The following is a 15,326-nucleotide window of genomic DNA, read 5'->3' on the forward strand; positions in this document are numbered from 1 at the left end:
CATCATCCAGTTGTTCAGTGTTGTGTTCAGTGTTGAATGTGAGTGCTGTGAGTCTCTCCTGGTACAAAGGAAACAGTTTATTGTCCAGCATCAGTGTGTCTGACCTCCTCAGCAGCGTCTCTCTACATCTGGAGGCTGAACATCAGGATAAAAACACCTTTAGTTGTGTGCTGAGCAGTTCCTTCACTAACCGGACTGAACATCTGAACATCACTCAACTATGTCAAGGTATTGGTGGCGATATATTTAAAAACAGATGGCTTCAGTTAACATGTAATTGGTGGTCATTTGCAGATTCTCAGTTAAACCTACTTTTTTTTTTTTCTTCAGACTCAATTCACTGTTGGGGTTTTACTGATGTTGTAATTCGATTGGTCCTCTCTGCTGTGGTGGGTGTGGCTGCTGTTGCCATAGTGCTTTATGACATCATATCCAAGAGCTGAAGAGAAAAAGAGGAGAACATCACAATCAGTCATTGAATGATGAACCATGAAATCATGGCACTTTTGAGTCAGTTTTTTTATTTTTGTTTTTGTCAGAAGTCATGTAAAAAAAATCGATATTAAAAAGTCAACTATGTGTAGTGTGTCAGACTAGTCAGCATTCGAAGTGAATCAAAAATGTTTTTCAAAATTGTCTTAGAACAAGAATGTTGGCTGTTCAACAGAACAACTTTGATGAAAGGTGATGATCTACTGATGATGCTCAAATTGACTACTGTATATATACACAAGGGTCCTTTGCTTTATAAATAGCTTGTTGTTCAGTCTGGGCTGAAGTTTGAAGTAATCATCAGGAACGGAAGGTTCTTTGTTTGAATCCCTTTACCTTTTTTAATTAATTCATGGAGATGCACTGAACTCCTTACAAATTACCTTTACGTGAAAAAAAAATCCTGTACTTGTGTGATAAATGAAAATAAAGGAATATAATTTAGTCTGGCTGAAGACTGACATGTTTTAACAGCTCTAAAAAGTCCAAAGTGGCACAGATTAAGTTTAGTCTGTGTAAAGTTCATCAGCAAACAGTTTAACAATGACAACTCCGTTTTTAGAAAACATGATCTGTCTTTTCACTGTTATGTGGACAACACCCAAATCTACCTGCATTTAAAACCAAGTTCAAGTAGGCTAGAAACGTTTAGGTTATACTTGTCAGACGTGAAGGCCTGGTTGTCTTTAAACTTTCAAGACTGAAATAATTCTGTTCTGCCCGTCAAACTCTTCTAGACCACCAATAGTTATTTGTGAAAAATCATGTTTTTCTACGAAGCCCTGGGTAAAAAAAATCTGGGTGTTATTCTGGATGATAGCTTGAGCTTTGACAAACAGATAAATGCAGTGGTTAAATCCTGCTTATTTTAGCCTCGACTCTTAAAAACTGTCAAATCTATCCTATCTAGATCAAAATATGAAAAAATAATCCATGCTTTTGTTACCACTAGGTTGGACTATTGTATCTCACTATATTTTGGGATTAGTCAGACAACCTTATCCTGTTTACAATTAGTTCAAAATGCTGCTGCAAGGCTTTATTATTATTATTATTATTATTATTATTATTATTATTATTATTATTTTATTAGGTTCATCTTAGGTCAGGCAATAAACATAATATTGATAGATATAAATATATTCACTGATGTAATTCACCAAACAAGAAATTATCAGGAAAACATAATTATAAACTGAATAAATAAAAGGTAAAATAGCACATATATACACAAATATATACAAACATAAGATAACAAAAAATAAGAATATTAAAAAACAAACAAAAGAATAAATAAATAAATAAATACATACATACATTTTACAAAGAAAAAAAAAAGGAAAAAAAGTGTCTCCCTAAATATTTTTTAGAAAAGGTCTCCAGACTTTTTTGGAACTGTTCTGGCTTTTGTTTTATTGCAAACTGAATCTTTTCCATTTAAACAGCATGTAAGAAATCAAAAACTCTTTGCCGATAAGAAGGGGGAGCTGCTGACTTCCAACTCATAAGAATAAGTCATCTAGCCAGTGAAGTTGCATTGGCTGCATTATCAGCCTGTAATGAATTTAATTTCACATACTCTGGAAGGATTTCAAACAGTGCTGTTAGGGGGTTGGGTCTATTGATAATGAAAAAACAGTGGAAGAACACCTAAAGACTTTCCCTCTAAAAATCAGACAGTTTCAAACAAGACCAAAAAGTATGTAACAGTGTGGCTGTTTCGGTCGTACATTGTAAAATTTTATTCAGTTTAGTTCTAGACCAGTGTATTCTGAGCACGATCTTGAATTGAATGAGAGTATGCATAGCGTTTATTGATGATGAATGTATTCATGCAAGAATAAGATCCCAGATTTTTTCTTCAATCATTAAATTCAGTTCCACCTGCCAAAAAGTCCTCAGTACATGTGTTGAGGGGACTGTTTTGTGTTAATAATAGTAAAGATTTTAGAAGTAACCCCCTTTTGAAGAGGTATGATGGTTGCGTGTATCATCAAGTATACTTTTATTTGGCACAGTGGGACAATTAGTGCTGCAAGACTTTTAAACGATATCAAAAACATGACAACATTACACCAGTTTTACACTCTTTGCACTGGCTGCCTGTGCACTATTGAGTCACTTTTAAAATTCATCTCCTGGTTTTTAAATCTCTAAATGGTCTGACACCTTGTTATCTGTCAGACATGTTGACTGAGCATCAGCCTGGTCGTTCTCTTCGGTCATCTAACCAGAGATTACAACACAATCTCACGGCAATTCGTAACTTTTTCATTTAGTGGCTAATTCGTACAAATTCGTACGATCTAATTCGTACATTTTAGTACGATTTGCGTATCCCCCAATGAAGGTTGGGTTTAGGGGTGGTGTTGGTGCCACGACTCCTTTTTAAAATCGTACATTTTCTTACGACTAAACTCGTACGAATTCGTACGAATTAGCCACTAAACTGCCAAAACGTAAAATACTTACGTTTTCAGTCTAGGCTAAAATGCAAGGGGGGATTGTGCTTTCGCAGTAGCTGGTTCTAAATTGTGGAATGCTCTGCCCCTCTGTATTAGATCTGTTTCATCTCTGTCTGTTTTTAAATCTAGGTTGAAAACTTACCTTTTTGATTTGGCATTTTATCAATGAAAATTGTCTGTTTAATCTATAATTTTATAATTCTCTTTGTTGTGATGTGTATTGTGCAGCACATGGCCAGCCTCTGGTTGTGTTTAATGATATATAAATAAAATTGACATTGACCGCAAGAATAAAACAGTTCAGGTCTAGACTCCTACTCAGTTGTATAGGTCTATATATAAAGTTGAAAAAGATACAGAAAACGGAGCGTTAGAATAAGTGGAGGAACATGAGAAGCCTGATAAAAATAGAGTCTGTGGCTGCACAGAATTTCAGAAGAAATACATGTAAATGATGTCACTTCCTCAACTACATGAGCTCAGGACTGTGTTATGCTTAATATGAACTTCAGCTTTGACCTAAAGCACACACACACACACACACATATATTTATAAGCTTAATATTCAGCTGCACAAGTTAATCAATCATAAATCAATAATTGTTTAAATTAACCAGGTTAACAGAAGGCAAAAAGAGTCCTGCTGGTTTGAACTGTAACATGTGACTAATTTGAGGAACCATTTGTTGAGACGTTGAGACATTTATAAGCTGATTCTCTTCAACAGTATTTGAGATTGAGGACACATTTCAGATTTGTGGAGTGTGTTAGTCTGCAGAAATGTTTCACATATTCATAATCTTTTGTCTGGGTCGTCTAGTTGGTAAGTCGAGTTTTTATGACTTTAGTGTTAGATGATAACCGTGAACTTTTATTTAATATGGTTGCATGTCTGTGTGTGTGTGTGTGTTCAAATACAGATGGAGTAAATGTAGTGTCGGTGATGGAGGGAGATTCTGTCACTCTACACAATATTTCCACTTTACCAATATTTAATTTGTGTAATATAAACTGGGAGTTTAAATCCCAACAAGGTGGTGTTATAAATTATAAGAATAATTTATATGGTAACAGACTACAGATGAACAATAACACCGGATCTCTGACCATCAGGAACATCAGACTCACAGACTCTGGACTTTATCAAATGTCTTGTTTATTCTTTAGTGAATCATATAATGTTACTGTCTATGGTGAGTAGCTGAAAATAAGCTGTTTATTCCTCAACATATTTAAATAATAAATCCAATACTGACTATAGTGCTTAAATGAGTTTATTTTACATAACTGTCTTGTGCTTTCCAGCTCGTCTGCCCAATCCCACTATCTTTAGAGACCCTTGTAACTCTTCATCATCTAGTTGTTCAGTGTTGTGTTCAGTGTTGAATGTGAGTGCTGTGAGTCTCTCCTGGTACAAAGGAAACAGTTTATTGTCCAGCATCAGTGTGTCTGACCTCCTCAGCAGCGTCTCTCTACATCTGGAGGTTGAACATCAGGATAAAAACACCTATAGTTGTGTGCTGAGCAATTCCTACACTAACCAGACTGAACATCTAGACATCACTCAGCTATGTCAAGGTATTGGTGGTGATATAAAAAATTAAACATAGGCTCATTCTGAAAATGCCCCCTTATAAACGTTTCTGAAGATCACAAATTATGTAGCCAGAAGTATGTATGGCTGCATTTCATTTTTAAAACGAACGCTACAGGGCGGTATGACGCCTTCAGTTTTTGTGTTTACCAAACAACCCCTTACCTCTGTGCGGACAGTTTTCCCACTGTTACCAGTTTATCAAGTAGTTCGCCATGTAGTTGACCATGGCGATGGGGTTCGAAGCCGGAAAAGAACGATTCCAAAAAGCAGGTAAGACAAAAACAAAAGCCAAAAAAATAAAATAAACAAGTAAATAAAAGGGTGAGAATGTGGTAAAAGCTGAAAACGGCGAATATTAGATGAGGGCCTTTCTTTTTCTAGATAGCTTTTTCAAACTGGCGGTTGGATTTAGGGAAGTGGGTGGGCAGGTCAATTTGTGCTTTTTTAAAAAACACTATTGGTTGGGTTTAGGCAAGTGGGTGGGCGGGTCAATTTGTGCTTTTTAGAAAACACTATTGGTTGGGTTTAGGGAAGTGGGTGCTCCGGTCAATCTGTGCTTTTTAGAAAACGCTATTGGTTGGGTTTAGGGAAGTGGGTGGGCGGGTCAATCGGTGCTTTTGAAAACACTATTGATTGGGTTTAGGGAAGGAGGAGGGTGGGTCAGTCAATCGGAAGTCAGTCGACAGTGGCTTGTGGTGGATTTATGTGGGAACAGCATGCGCAAATGGCTCTCGAGAAAGAAATTTAAGATCTGAAAAAGCATACACAGCGGCCTCAGGTGGATTCGCTAAAACAAAAACTGTGACGTATTTGACAATCTCCAGACATGTACTGATATAGGGGTAAGTTTTTAGAATGAGCCTGGGTTGAAAAAATGCACACGACAAAAACCTTTTTTTTTTTAGATAAGATATTAATATTGACTTTGTTATATTATTGAAGCAGATTCTCAGTTGAACCTACATTTTCTGTCTTCAGGCTCAATTCACTGTTGTAGTTTCACTGAAGCTGTGATTCGATTGGTTGTCGCTGCTGTGGTGGGTGTGGCTGCTGTTGCAATAGTGGTTTATGAAATCATATCCAGAAGAGCTGAAGAGAAAAAAAGGAGAACCTCACAACCAGTCACTGAATGATGAACCATCATGAAATTATTGCAGTTCTTGTCAAAAGTCACGGAAATCCATTAATCAAACAGAGTCCCAAACATGGTGATATTTTATTTTTGTATAAAGTACATTGCTTTGCTTATTTTGCCTTTTCAGAGACATTTTAAATCTAAAGCAGAAATATTAATTATTAACACTTTGTCTTTGTGTAATCTTGTCAATCAGTTTGGGCTGAATAACTGAAGGTTGTTTGTTTGAATCCCAGTAGATTAGCGAAGTGTTTATTGGAAATCTTTTTAAGTTTCCAAATGTTAACAGATGAACTACATGTGAAGAATCTGTATCAGTGTGATAATGTTTAGAGTGTTGTTATTTATTTTGATTTCTCTAGTTTTTGGGCGCCGGCGTGCACCTGTTAGTCATTCTGATGTTCAGCAGGTCACTGAATCATTTACACCTGTACCCTCTTGGTTTAACTCTATTTATGTTGCCCTATGTTTGATTTCTAGTAGCTTGATTATCTTGCTTGATGTTGAAAGTCTTAAGCCACGGTCACATAGCTCTTTTCGCCCCATAGAATTCTATTCATATGCATACGAATACGACAGACAAGCATGTGCGACAATTTTTGCAGGTCTCTACATTAGAAATTTCAAGCTTGGTGAACTCTGACCTGCAAAATTGCATCACGTGATTGCGTGAGACCAATAGAAGATCAAAACATGACATCTCTGTGTATACAGAATTATTAAATATGGACCAATCACTCACTTTTTTAACACACCTAATTTTTCAAAGCACCGTACAACAGAATTTTGCATGCTCAAACTGTAGTGTGATCGCAGCATTATGCTTTCGTTGCCTACCTTCTGCGCTCTGCCCAGTCCTCGTCATCTTCGTCCTCATCCTCATCAAGCTCTTCTGTGGTAAAGCCCACACTGTAAAAAATTTGACCTTAAATTCACAGTAAATTACTGGCTAATAATTGCATTACTTTCACAGTAAATTACTGTATGTAAATTCACAGTAAATTATTGTGAGGTAGTTCACAGTAATTTACTGTGGTTTTGTCACATTAAATTATTGTGAAATTACAACCATATGTTGTAACTTTACAGTAGATAATAAAGTCTGTTACTGTAATTTCACAGTATTATCTTGTGGAATTAACTATATTTTACTGTGAATTTGCAAAACGATTACTGTGATTTAGCAGTAGGTTACGGTTTAAATACCTGATTTAACTGTAAAGTTACAGTTATATCCCGGATTACTGTAATTTAACAGTTTGGTGCTGTAAAATTTCAAAGCAATTTTAGGTCACACAAAAATGAAAATTCTATCTTGATTTACTCACCCTCAGGTTGTTCCAGCTCTGTTAAAAATGATTTTTTTTGTTAAACACAGGAATAAAAATATCAAATATTCCTCTTTGTGTCCAAACAACCTGAGGATGCGTAAATGACGACAGAATCTTAATTTTTGGGTGATCTGAAAAGACTCTAAAATCAAAATAAAAACAAACACACATACATTTTACAGATTTATTTAACAGCTTAATGACATCTGTGTAACCATTTCAGAAAACTGTCAAAAGGTGAAGGTGAAGCCTCAAAAAATACTATAAGAACATATTAATAAAAAAATCTGACATCATATGTAGCATACATATAAAAAGCAGTGCTTCAGAGTGCGCTCTCTCTCTTTCATGTGTGTATATATAAATATATATACACACACACATGAGAGAGAGACAAAACTTCTTGCTAAATTAGGCAGTCGTCTATTCAAGGTCAATCATTTTCCTGATAATTTTACACACTTGCTGGTTGATGTGTCATCTCTGCTTCTTTGACTTCGTCTGTCTCCCATCTCCAAACTGGTGCCCAAAAAGCACCTATAAGCAAAAGGGCAGACAAACAGTTAGCTTCATACAACACTACTGGGACACTACTGCTGCACTAGAGAGCAAAATTACTGTTAGCTCAGTTTGAACATGCTGACAATACTGTAGCTCAGTCAAACTGCAATCATTTAAACAAAAACATCTGAAAAACATTTCCATCACAAACACACAATCAAGAACAGTCCAACAACAAATGGTGGTTTTAATGACCTAGGCAGAGCATTTTAAAACAGTTAATTTGATTTACACTTTCTGTTTACAGACTATAATCTAATGCTGGGTTCACACTTATTGCAAAGTTAACACATGCATCACAGCACTTGCTCTTGAATACTAGCAGGATGTTTCTTGCATCAAGCTAATTTTTCATGATTTAAATATTAGGAAAATTTAGCAAAAAAAACTTGATTGAAGTGATACAGCACTTGTGTTGTATTCATTCCAATCAAGTTTTTTGCAAATATTCCAAATATTTTTCAACGTTTTTTGAGTTTCACTTAATTTGTGCTGCCCAGTAAAAATTTCCCACTATTCATGCATTTGCAATGACTTGCATGTAATCCACTCACCTGAATAGGTAACTTCACATATGGTAAAAGAGCCTCGTCCTTTTAAAGACAGCTTCCCCTCTGGTCTCCAGCACAGACAAACAAATTGAGTCTGCAACGCGGCCCTTTATAACAAGGGGACAAGGGGAGTCATGACTTGTGCTCCTATACATTCCTTGTTTAACCCCCCCAAAACAAGCCCTCAGTTACAATATTTATTGTTGACATTACCTTAAATTCCAGAGTGCAAAAGGCATCTTCAGCATACTTCAGTTTCAGACCAGATCCAAAGTCAGTTGTGAAATCCAGGTGAGGTCCCATGACCACTCGATCCTCCGAGTCCAAGGAATAAGACTAAAAGGGGGAAAGAAGGACTAAATTAGAGGTGTTTGTGAATAATTACATTTTTTTGTAGAAACAAAGTTGACATTGCATGCTCTGCCTATTAAAAACCAAGCAAACAAACACACATGCCCAGTAAAATTGCTAATAAAAATAAAAACTATAGTTTAAAAAAATCTTTGTCTAATTTTTACTACTACTGGAGGTACTGGTGGAACTTCTGGAAGAAGAAAAAGAGTTTGTACAAGAAACCGCTCACAACAAATCTGTGAAAAACCTGACATTTAAAAATCTAATAAAAATGAGGAAGGCATCAACATTACCTTCAATAATCAAGCGAGGGTTGATTGGTAGCATCAGTGTTTCAACATCAATGGCTGTGGCTGCAAAAAAATATGAATGTAATTAGATTAGAATAAGACTCAACCTAACACACGCACACACATACACACACACATACTCTATATATATATATATATATATATATATATATATATATATATATATATATATATATATATATATATAGATTGTGATAATGAATTTAGGTTATATTTGTGTGCTCAGAATTTACACTCACCTCACACTTCAGCTATTATCAGGTACACCTGAACACCAAAAAATAAAATCTACAGTTAGTGACAATATACAATTAGTTCTCATTAGTAAATGTTAGCACTGCATTAACACCAGTGAGAAATATACAATATGTACTGTGTTAGTGTTAGTTTAAAAGAATACAACTGAATTGTATTATAAGCTTCATTTAATAAAACAGTTAAGACTTGTTTCATAATGAGTTTATTTAACTAACTTAACGTTAACGTTACAGTGAACAAAATTAACGTACATGATGGTGACTAACCGTAACGTTAACTTAAGAGAAGGTCAAAGCTTACCTTAACTTTAGTCATTTCACCTTTACTTCAGTCTTGTACTGAAACAGAAAATGCAGTTAACAAGACGTTAATTAAGAAAATTCCCTTTCTTTTTTCAGGAACTAACGTTAACGTTATGCTAATACCTCAGAAAACACTACAATCACCATCTGGCGTCGTTAATTTCTTGCTTTAAAAAAAGGCGCGCTTAAACCCTGTACGTGCGAGTACAACTGAGATACTTGGTAAATTCCTGTTAAATGACTCGCACTATACAGAAATACACATACAACAATCATTTAACGGACAAAAGTCATATTTAACACTTACCGAGGATGAATCCGTTGGGTGAAGAGACGACGCGTTGTCTGTGGTAATGGCGCTTGTTTGCGGTTGAGTCGAGTCAGTTCTATTAAATGAATCGGCTCCTTTAAGTGAACAGTAAAGAGTCGAATTCGGCTCCTTTAAGTGAACAGTAAAGAGTCGAATTCGCCTGAAAACGATTCCGTTTTGTATAATTTGTAAGACGCAAACATATAATTCATTAATATTTCATCATATTGCTTGGTTCGTGTACTGCTTGTACACAAATTGCTAGTTGATGACTATGAGCTCATGAACACGTCTGATAAAATATCTGAATCTGATTCAATTTCACACGAGTCCTGAACCGAAGCAGTGCAAAAGTAATATATTGATTGAAATATAAAGTTAATTATTTTCTTCGCCATTCAAAATATTACATATCTCTGATTTTAACAATAAGAATAAAGTTCGTTTGGAGTGTATTAATTGAGAATTATTATTTTTTCCTCCCAGGATTCATTTTGCACCAAGCTGCATCAAGCTGTAATGGTGGATGAGAAGGCACATAATATTATAAATATTGCTTGTAATATGTAATGAAATAAAGTTTTAACACTTTTTCATGCGAGAATGTAGTTCTTCAAAACTCAAATCTGTGGATTGTTAGTAAAGATTGTGTGTAATTTTAAGTGTGTTTTGCCGGTAGCGGAGATCTATGACCTCCAGGCGGTAACGGCGCTCATTACTCATGTATCCGCCGAGAGGCGCCTGTCTTCAGGCTAGACATTGGGACAATTGCCCCGTCTTCGATGGCTCTATATGCGTCCGAAAATGAAGTTTTAATTGTTTTTCATGCTAGAATGTAGTTGGTTAAAACTCTAATCTGTGGTTTATTTATATAGATAAATTTTTTTTTTATACATATATATTTAATTCTAAATTAAAGATTAGTGACCTCCAGGCAATGACAGGTGCCCAATACTCATGAAACCGTCTAAAGCAGACATTTACCCTGACATTGAAATAATTGTTGGCTGTTTAACAGTCTTTGGTTTCATTAATTAATTACTTTTTATTCCAGTTTATTATGTTTTGGCTAAGCACACAGTTATGTTAAATGTAAATGTTTATTAAATATTATTTCCTATTCTATGTTAACTGTATAAAATTAAATAAAAGTGCAGTACAACCAAAAAGATGTTGGTAACCAAATCGTTTTGGGGGCTATAACATTATATGTTATTATCTTTTAAAAGTTCATTTGTATTAATTTCTATGTTGAATTAAAAAAGGTTTGAATTTCTATAACTAACGTGCAAAAGATATAGCCCTTTTCACAGTAATTTGCTGTAATCATGCTACCTGCTGTAATTTCACAAAAAAATTATGAATACAACATATTACTGTGAATTTTTCAGTTAAATACTGTGAAGGGATACTAATGTAATTTACTGTGAAAAATTACAGTAACTTGTTGTGAAAACCTGGAAATTTTTTACAGTGCATCATTCTCAGTCCTGATCAAGTCCAGCTCTTGCTCTCCTGTCGGCAGGTTGGGGTGCTGGTCGCTCCATGAGGGGTCTGTGCACGCCAAGGCTCACCTGATCTGCTTTCACCGCCCATCCTCACGTGGCTTGAGGGACGCTCTGAGTTTTCTTCCCTTGTCCAGTCTGTGACGCTGCTGAAGGCCTTCAGCAGGCTCTTTAAGTTATTCCTTTTTAAATCTTTGCTTAATAAATCTCAGAGACTAAACTTTGCTTTTGGCTACTATTTGTGCTAACATCAAGGGATAATCAAGTCTAAATAGACCTAGCAAAGGAGAACCCCATTCCCTCTGCAGTTGAGATGCAGGGAGATCTGCTAAATGTATGAATTTACATTTTCATAGTAATGTAATTAAATTATAATTAGTTAAATAGACTTAAGCATTCATTTAGTTATTCAAGCGTAAAACAAGATGAAACACTGTTTAAACGCAAGCACTGTCAGGACTGAGCAGCAGGCTAGAACAGAAACTCCATTGAAAATACTGAGGTAAAATAAACAAAGTAAAGACTAATTATTCTGCTTATAATTTAAATGTAATACATGCACAAATGAATTGGCTAATGAAATAACTGATTAATGATAAACAATAAGACACATGACTAGTTTGAGGAACAGACTTCTTACCATTTGTATGGGAGACAGAAAACGTCCTCCATTAGGAGCAGTATGTAATAGTAATACTGTATATAAAATGACTAGCAGAGTTTATTTGAGATTAATGACAATTTTTTTTATTTATTCATTCATTTTTTTCAGCTTAGTCATTAATTAATCCAGGGTGGCCACAGCGGACTGAACTGCCAACTTTTCCAGCATATGTTTTACGGAGCAGATGCCCTTCTAGCTGCTACCCATCACTGGGTAACATCCTATACACACTCATTCACACACATACAGTAATGACAATTTTAGCTTACCCAAGTCACCTATAGCGCATGTCTTTGGACTGCAGGGAAAACCGGAGCACCCGGAGGAAACCCACACAAACACGGGGAGAACATGCAAACTCCACACAGAAACGCAAACTGACCCTGTCGAGGCTCGAACCAGCGACCTTCTTGCTGTAAGGCGACAGCGCTACCCATTACCCATTTTTTATTGCATGTCTTTAAAAACCCTGGTTAATAGAGCAAAAACAGTGCTGGTTTTTGTTTGTAAGACGCGGTTCGTCTTAAGTTTGAGGAAGTACCACCTTACCATTTATAGGAACGTGTAGACTGAATGAAGCTCTTTACAGACAGAAAACATCCTCCATTTGGGCTTGTTGTCTTAAAGAGAGTAAACAATCAGCAGAGTTTATTTGGGATTACTGACACAATCCTGATTTTTAGATTTGTAGAGTGTTTAACACTACTGCAAAATGTATCACATGTTTATCTTCTTCTGTTTGCTTCATCTGGCTGGTAAGTTGAACATGTTTTCATGGCTTCAGGTTTAGTTGATCTATATCTAGCATTTTTTCTTGTTTTGGTGTGTTTTATACAGACGGAGTGAAAAGAGTTTCAGTGATGGAGGGAGATTCTGTCACTCTGCATATTAATCAGACTTTTAATGACAGAAGAGATCATCTACGTTTTTTAGAATGGGTTGGACCTCAGGATACTCCTATACTTACATTGTTTTTGGTTGGTGAGAAGGCAGATATTATCTATTTTGATGATGAGATATTTAGAGACAGACTACAGATCGACAATCAGACTGGATCTCTGACCATCACCAACATCAGAACCAAACACTCTGGACTTTACAAGTTTCAGTTTAGATTCTTTAGTGAATCATTCAATGTTACTGTCTATGGTGAGTAGCTGATTTAATGTGGCCTGACAAGTCATGATTAAACAATAAATTATTTTAAATTATTTTAAAATGTTCACAGAATATGAATTAAAATGACTTTAAATTGTATCCCAATATGTAATGATTTATTTTGTTTTCCAGTTCAGCTCAAACCGGCTTACATGTTATCAAAATATTCATAGTGATTTATTTCATTTTATTCTCTGGTGTTCTTCAGCTCGTCTGCCCCATCCCACTATCACAAGATACTCTTCATCTTCATCATCTAGTTGTTCAGTGTTGTGTTCAGTGTTGAATGTGAGTGCTGTGAGTCTCTCCTGGTACAAAGGAAACAGTTTACTGTCCAGCATCAGTGTGTCTGATCTCAGTGCCAGTCTTTCTCTACATCTGGAGGTTGAACATCAGGATAAACACACCTATAGTTGTGTGCTGAACAACTCCTTCACTAACCGGACTGAACATCTGGACATCACTCAACTATGTCAAGGTATTGGTGGTAATAATAATAATAAAAAAACTGCAACAAAATACTTTTTTCTATCAGATAAGATATGGTTACTTTTTTATGTTGTAGAAGCAGATTCTCTGTTAAACCTACCTTTACTGTCTTCAGACTTGATTCCCTGTTGTGGTTTCACTGAAGTTGTGATTCGATTGGTTGTCTCTGCTGTGGTGGGAGTGGCTACTGTTACCATGGTGGTTTATGACATCATATCCATAAGAGCTGAAGAGAAGAACAGGAGAACATCACGATCAGTCATTGAATGATGAACCATCATGAAATCATTGCAGTTCTTGTCAAAAATCATAGAAATCCACTAATCAAACAGGGGCTACATGGTGATAAAGGAGTTATAATCAACCTTTTCAAGATTTTGTTTTAGTAAAAACTATATTGCTTTGCATATTTTGCTTATTCAGAGACATTTTAAATTTAAAGCACACATTTTAATTAATTATTAACTCTTTGTCTTTGTGTAATCTTGTTTTCAGTAGCCTGGGCTGACTAGAGCCTATCTAGACTGAACTGAATGTTGTTAGCTTGACTCCCAGAAGATACAGTGAAGTGTTTATTGGAGATCATTTGATGCTCTCAAATGTTAACAGATGAACTACATGTGAAGGATCTGTGTCAATGTGATAAATACAAAAATAAAACATGTTGAATCAGTTTACATTTATTTCAGTGCAGAGGAAAAAAAGAAAATGATAACCTTCATTGCAACACATAAATCACAAATCAGTCATACCAACAAAAATCAAAGTTGTTTAGAGCAAAATGAGAGAGTAAGATACCCGAGAACTACTCTGATGAAAAATAGCAACACATGTAATAATATTGTAATGACCTGGCCCACAGCACAGCCAGGTGCATCATGGATTATTTAGTGTGTTATTTTAGTTAAATACATGGGTTGTTTTGTTATAAACTTTATGTGTGCTTATGTTTAATTTGACTTCTGTGTTTTAAGCCCAATATTTCCTTGGTTTATAAAATATTGGTCATTACCATCAACAATGGTGGTGTGTAAAGGAAGTACCCCAGTGGTATTGTCCTGTTAAGGGCTGTCTATGTTTGGAGCTCAGAATTAAAAGGTTAACTGACAGTTTCATCTCTCCTACCTGATTATTTTGCCAGATTACTGCTCACAGAGAAACTCTGGGTTGTGAGGTGGATGGGGCATGAATGTTCTTCTCGCTAACACGTTAGGAAAGTTATGCGCCATACTTGCTAGTGTAACCCCCTCCGGTTTTACATTACCCAACCCCCTTCAAGCTGGACATCGAACCGGCGACCTTCCACTTGGGAGTTGGTTGCTCTAACAAGGAGGCTAAAGACCATGGCCTCTAGCGCCTGTCGCTAAAGCACCTTTTAAGGTCAGAGTAGTGAGGTTTACCTGCACAGCACTTAACTAGCTGGTCTCTGTTACACTAGCACCCTGCTAGCCGTTTTAGATTAATTAAATAGTTTAGCTAGGTTATATTAGCTCCAGTTGCCCACGTACAGTAATTATTACAATATACAGATGCACAAATAAATGAAAACAATTTACTCGGGGCCTGTTTCATGAAAGTTGAATAGAAAAGCAGAATTAAAGTCTACAACCTGACTAGAATGAGCCAAACTAAACGTCTGCACTTTGATTGGTTCCATAACAGCAAGATGAAGCTCATTTGATCTAACTAAGTTTAAATAATCTACATAACTGTCATGAAGCCCTGAAGGTCGAGCATAGATGCATGGATTTTGTTGTACGCTATCATGGCAACTACAGTGAAAGTGTTCATAATACCTGTATATACTTGACCGGCATGTTGCCATCTTTCAGTCTGTTTACTC

The 15,326-nt window shown here is 35.8% G+C and overlaps 2 protein-coding genes across 5 annotated transcripts; one reads left to right on the forward strand and one right to left on the reverse strand.

Annotated features, from left to right (window-relative positions):
* Window positions 1–311: 311 nt before the first annotated feature.
* LOC147838456 (uncharacterized) lies at window positions 312–9,704 on the reverse strand. 3 transcript variants are annotated; one of them, XR_015521757.1, is made up of 10 exons: window positions 9,665–9,704; window positions 9,356–9,393; window positions 9,037–9,064; window positions 8,780–8,839; window positions 8,346–8,468; window positions 8,136–8,239; window positions 7,483–7,557; window positions 6,527–6,598; window positions 5,518–5,643; window positions 312–439 (listed from the first exon to the last, which is right to left on the reverse strand). XR_015521757.1 is itself a non-coding variant. In XM_087304020.1 (9 exons), exons 5-8 carry the CDS (start codon window positions 8,378–8,380, stop codon window positions 5,535–5,537), a joined length of 291 nt encoding a protein of 96 aa, XP_087160146.1. In that variant the 5' UTR covers window positions 8,381–8,468; window positions 8,780–8,839; window positions 9,037–9,064; window positions 9,356–9,393; window positions 9,665–9,704; the 3' UTR covers window positions 312–439; window positions 5,518–5,534. The 3 variants fall into 3 exon arrangements, 1 of the variants encoding a protein (XP_087160146.1); XM_087304020.1 differs by lacking the exon at window positions 8,136–8,239; XR_015521758.1 differs by lacking the exons at window positions 312–439; window positions 5,518–5,643; window positions 6,527–6,598; window positions 9,665–9,704 and adding an exon at window positions 9,481–9,538 and having other exon boundaries at window positions 7,191–7,557.
* Window positions 9,705–12,417: 2,713 nt separating this feature from the next.
* On the forward strand, window positions 12,418–14,159 carry LOC141380179 (uncharacterized). Of its 2 annotated transcripts, XM_087304016.1 has the most exons (4): window positions 12,418–12,591; window positions 12,674–12,985; window positions 13,203–13,472; window positions 13,599–14,159. In XM_087304016.1, the coding sequence occupies exons 1-4, from the start codon at window positions 12,549–12,551 to the stop codon at window positions 13,751–13,753; spliced, it is 780 nt and encodes a 259-aa protein (XP_087160142.1). In that variant the 5' UTR covers window positions 12,418–12,548; the 3' UTR covers window positions 13,754–14,159. The 2 variants fall into 2 exon arrangements, with proteins under 2 accessions (XP_087160142.1, XP_087160143.1); XM_087304017.1 differs by lacking the exon at window positions 12,418–12,591 and having other exon boundaries at window positions 12,642–12,985; window positions 13,203–13,466; window positions 13,563–13,807.
* Window positions 14,160–15,326: the final 1,167 nt, after the last annotated feature.

This window comes from Danio rerio, chromosome 22 (genome assembly GCF_052040795.2).
Source record: "Danio rerio strain M-AB ecotype USA chromosome 22, GRCz13ab, whole genome shotgun sequence".
Taxonomy (NCBI): domain Eukaryota; kingdom Metazoa; phylum Chordata; class Actinopteri; order Cypriniformes; family Danionidae; genus Danio; species Danio rerio.

Bases quoted from the DNA above. Each gene is read 5' to 3' on its own strand.
- LOC147838456 (XM_087304020.1), bottom strand. From the start codon at position 8,380: ATGCTGAAGATGCCTTTTGCACTCTGGAATTTAAG. The intron at 7,558-8,345 runs GTAATGTCAACA...TTTTGCTTATAG, and splicing joins TTTGCACTCTGGAATTTAAG to GTGCTTTTTGGGCACCAGTT. The intron at 5,644-6,526 runs GTAGGCAACGAA...TTTTCTCTTCAG, and splicing joins GACTGGGCAGAGCGCAGAAG to CTCTTCTGGATATGATTTCA.
- LOC141380179 (XM_087304016.1), top strand. From the start codon at position 12,549: ATGTATCACATGTTTATCTTCTTCTGTTTGCTTCATCTGGCTG. The intron at 12,592-12,673 runs GTAAGTTGAACA...TGTTTTATACAG, and splicing joins CTGTTTGCTTCATCTGGCTG to ACGGAGTGAAAAGAGTTTCA. The intron at 13,473-13,598 runs GTATTGGTGGTA...TACTGTCTTCAG, and splicing joins CATCACTCAACTATGTCAAG to ACTTGATTCCCTGTTGTGGT.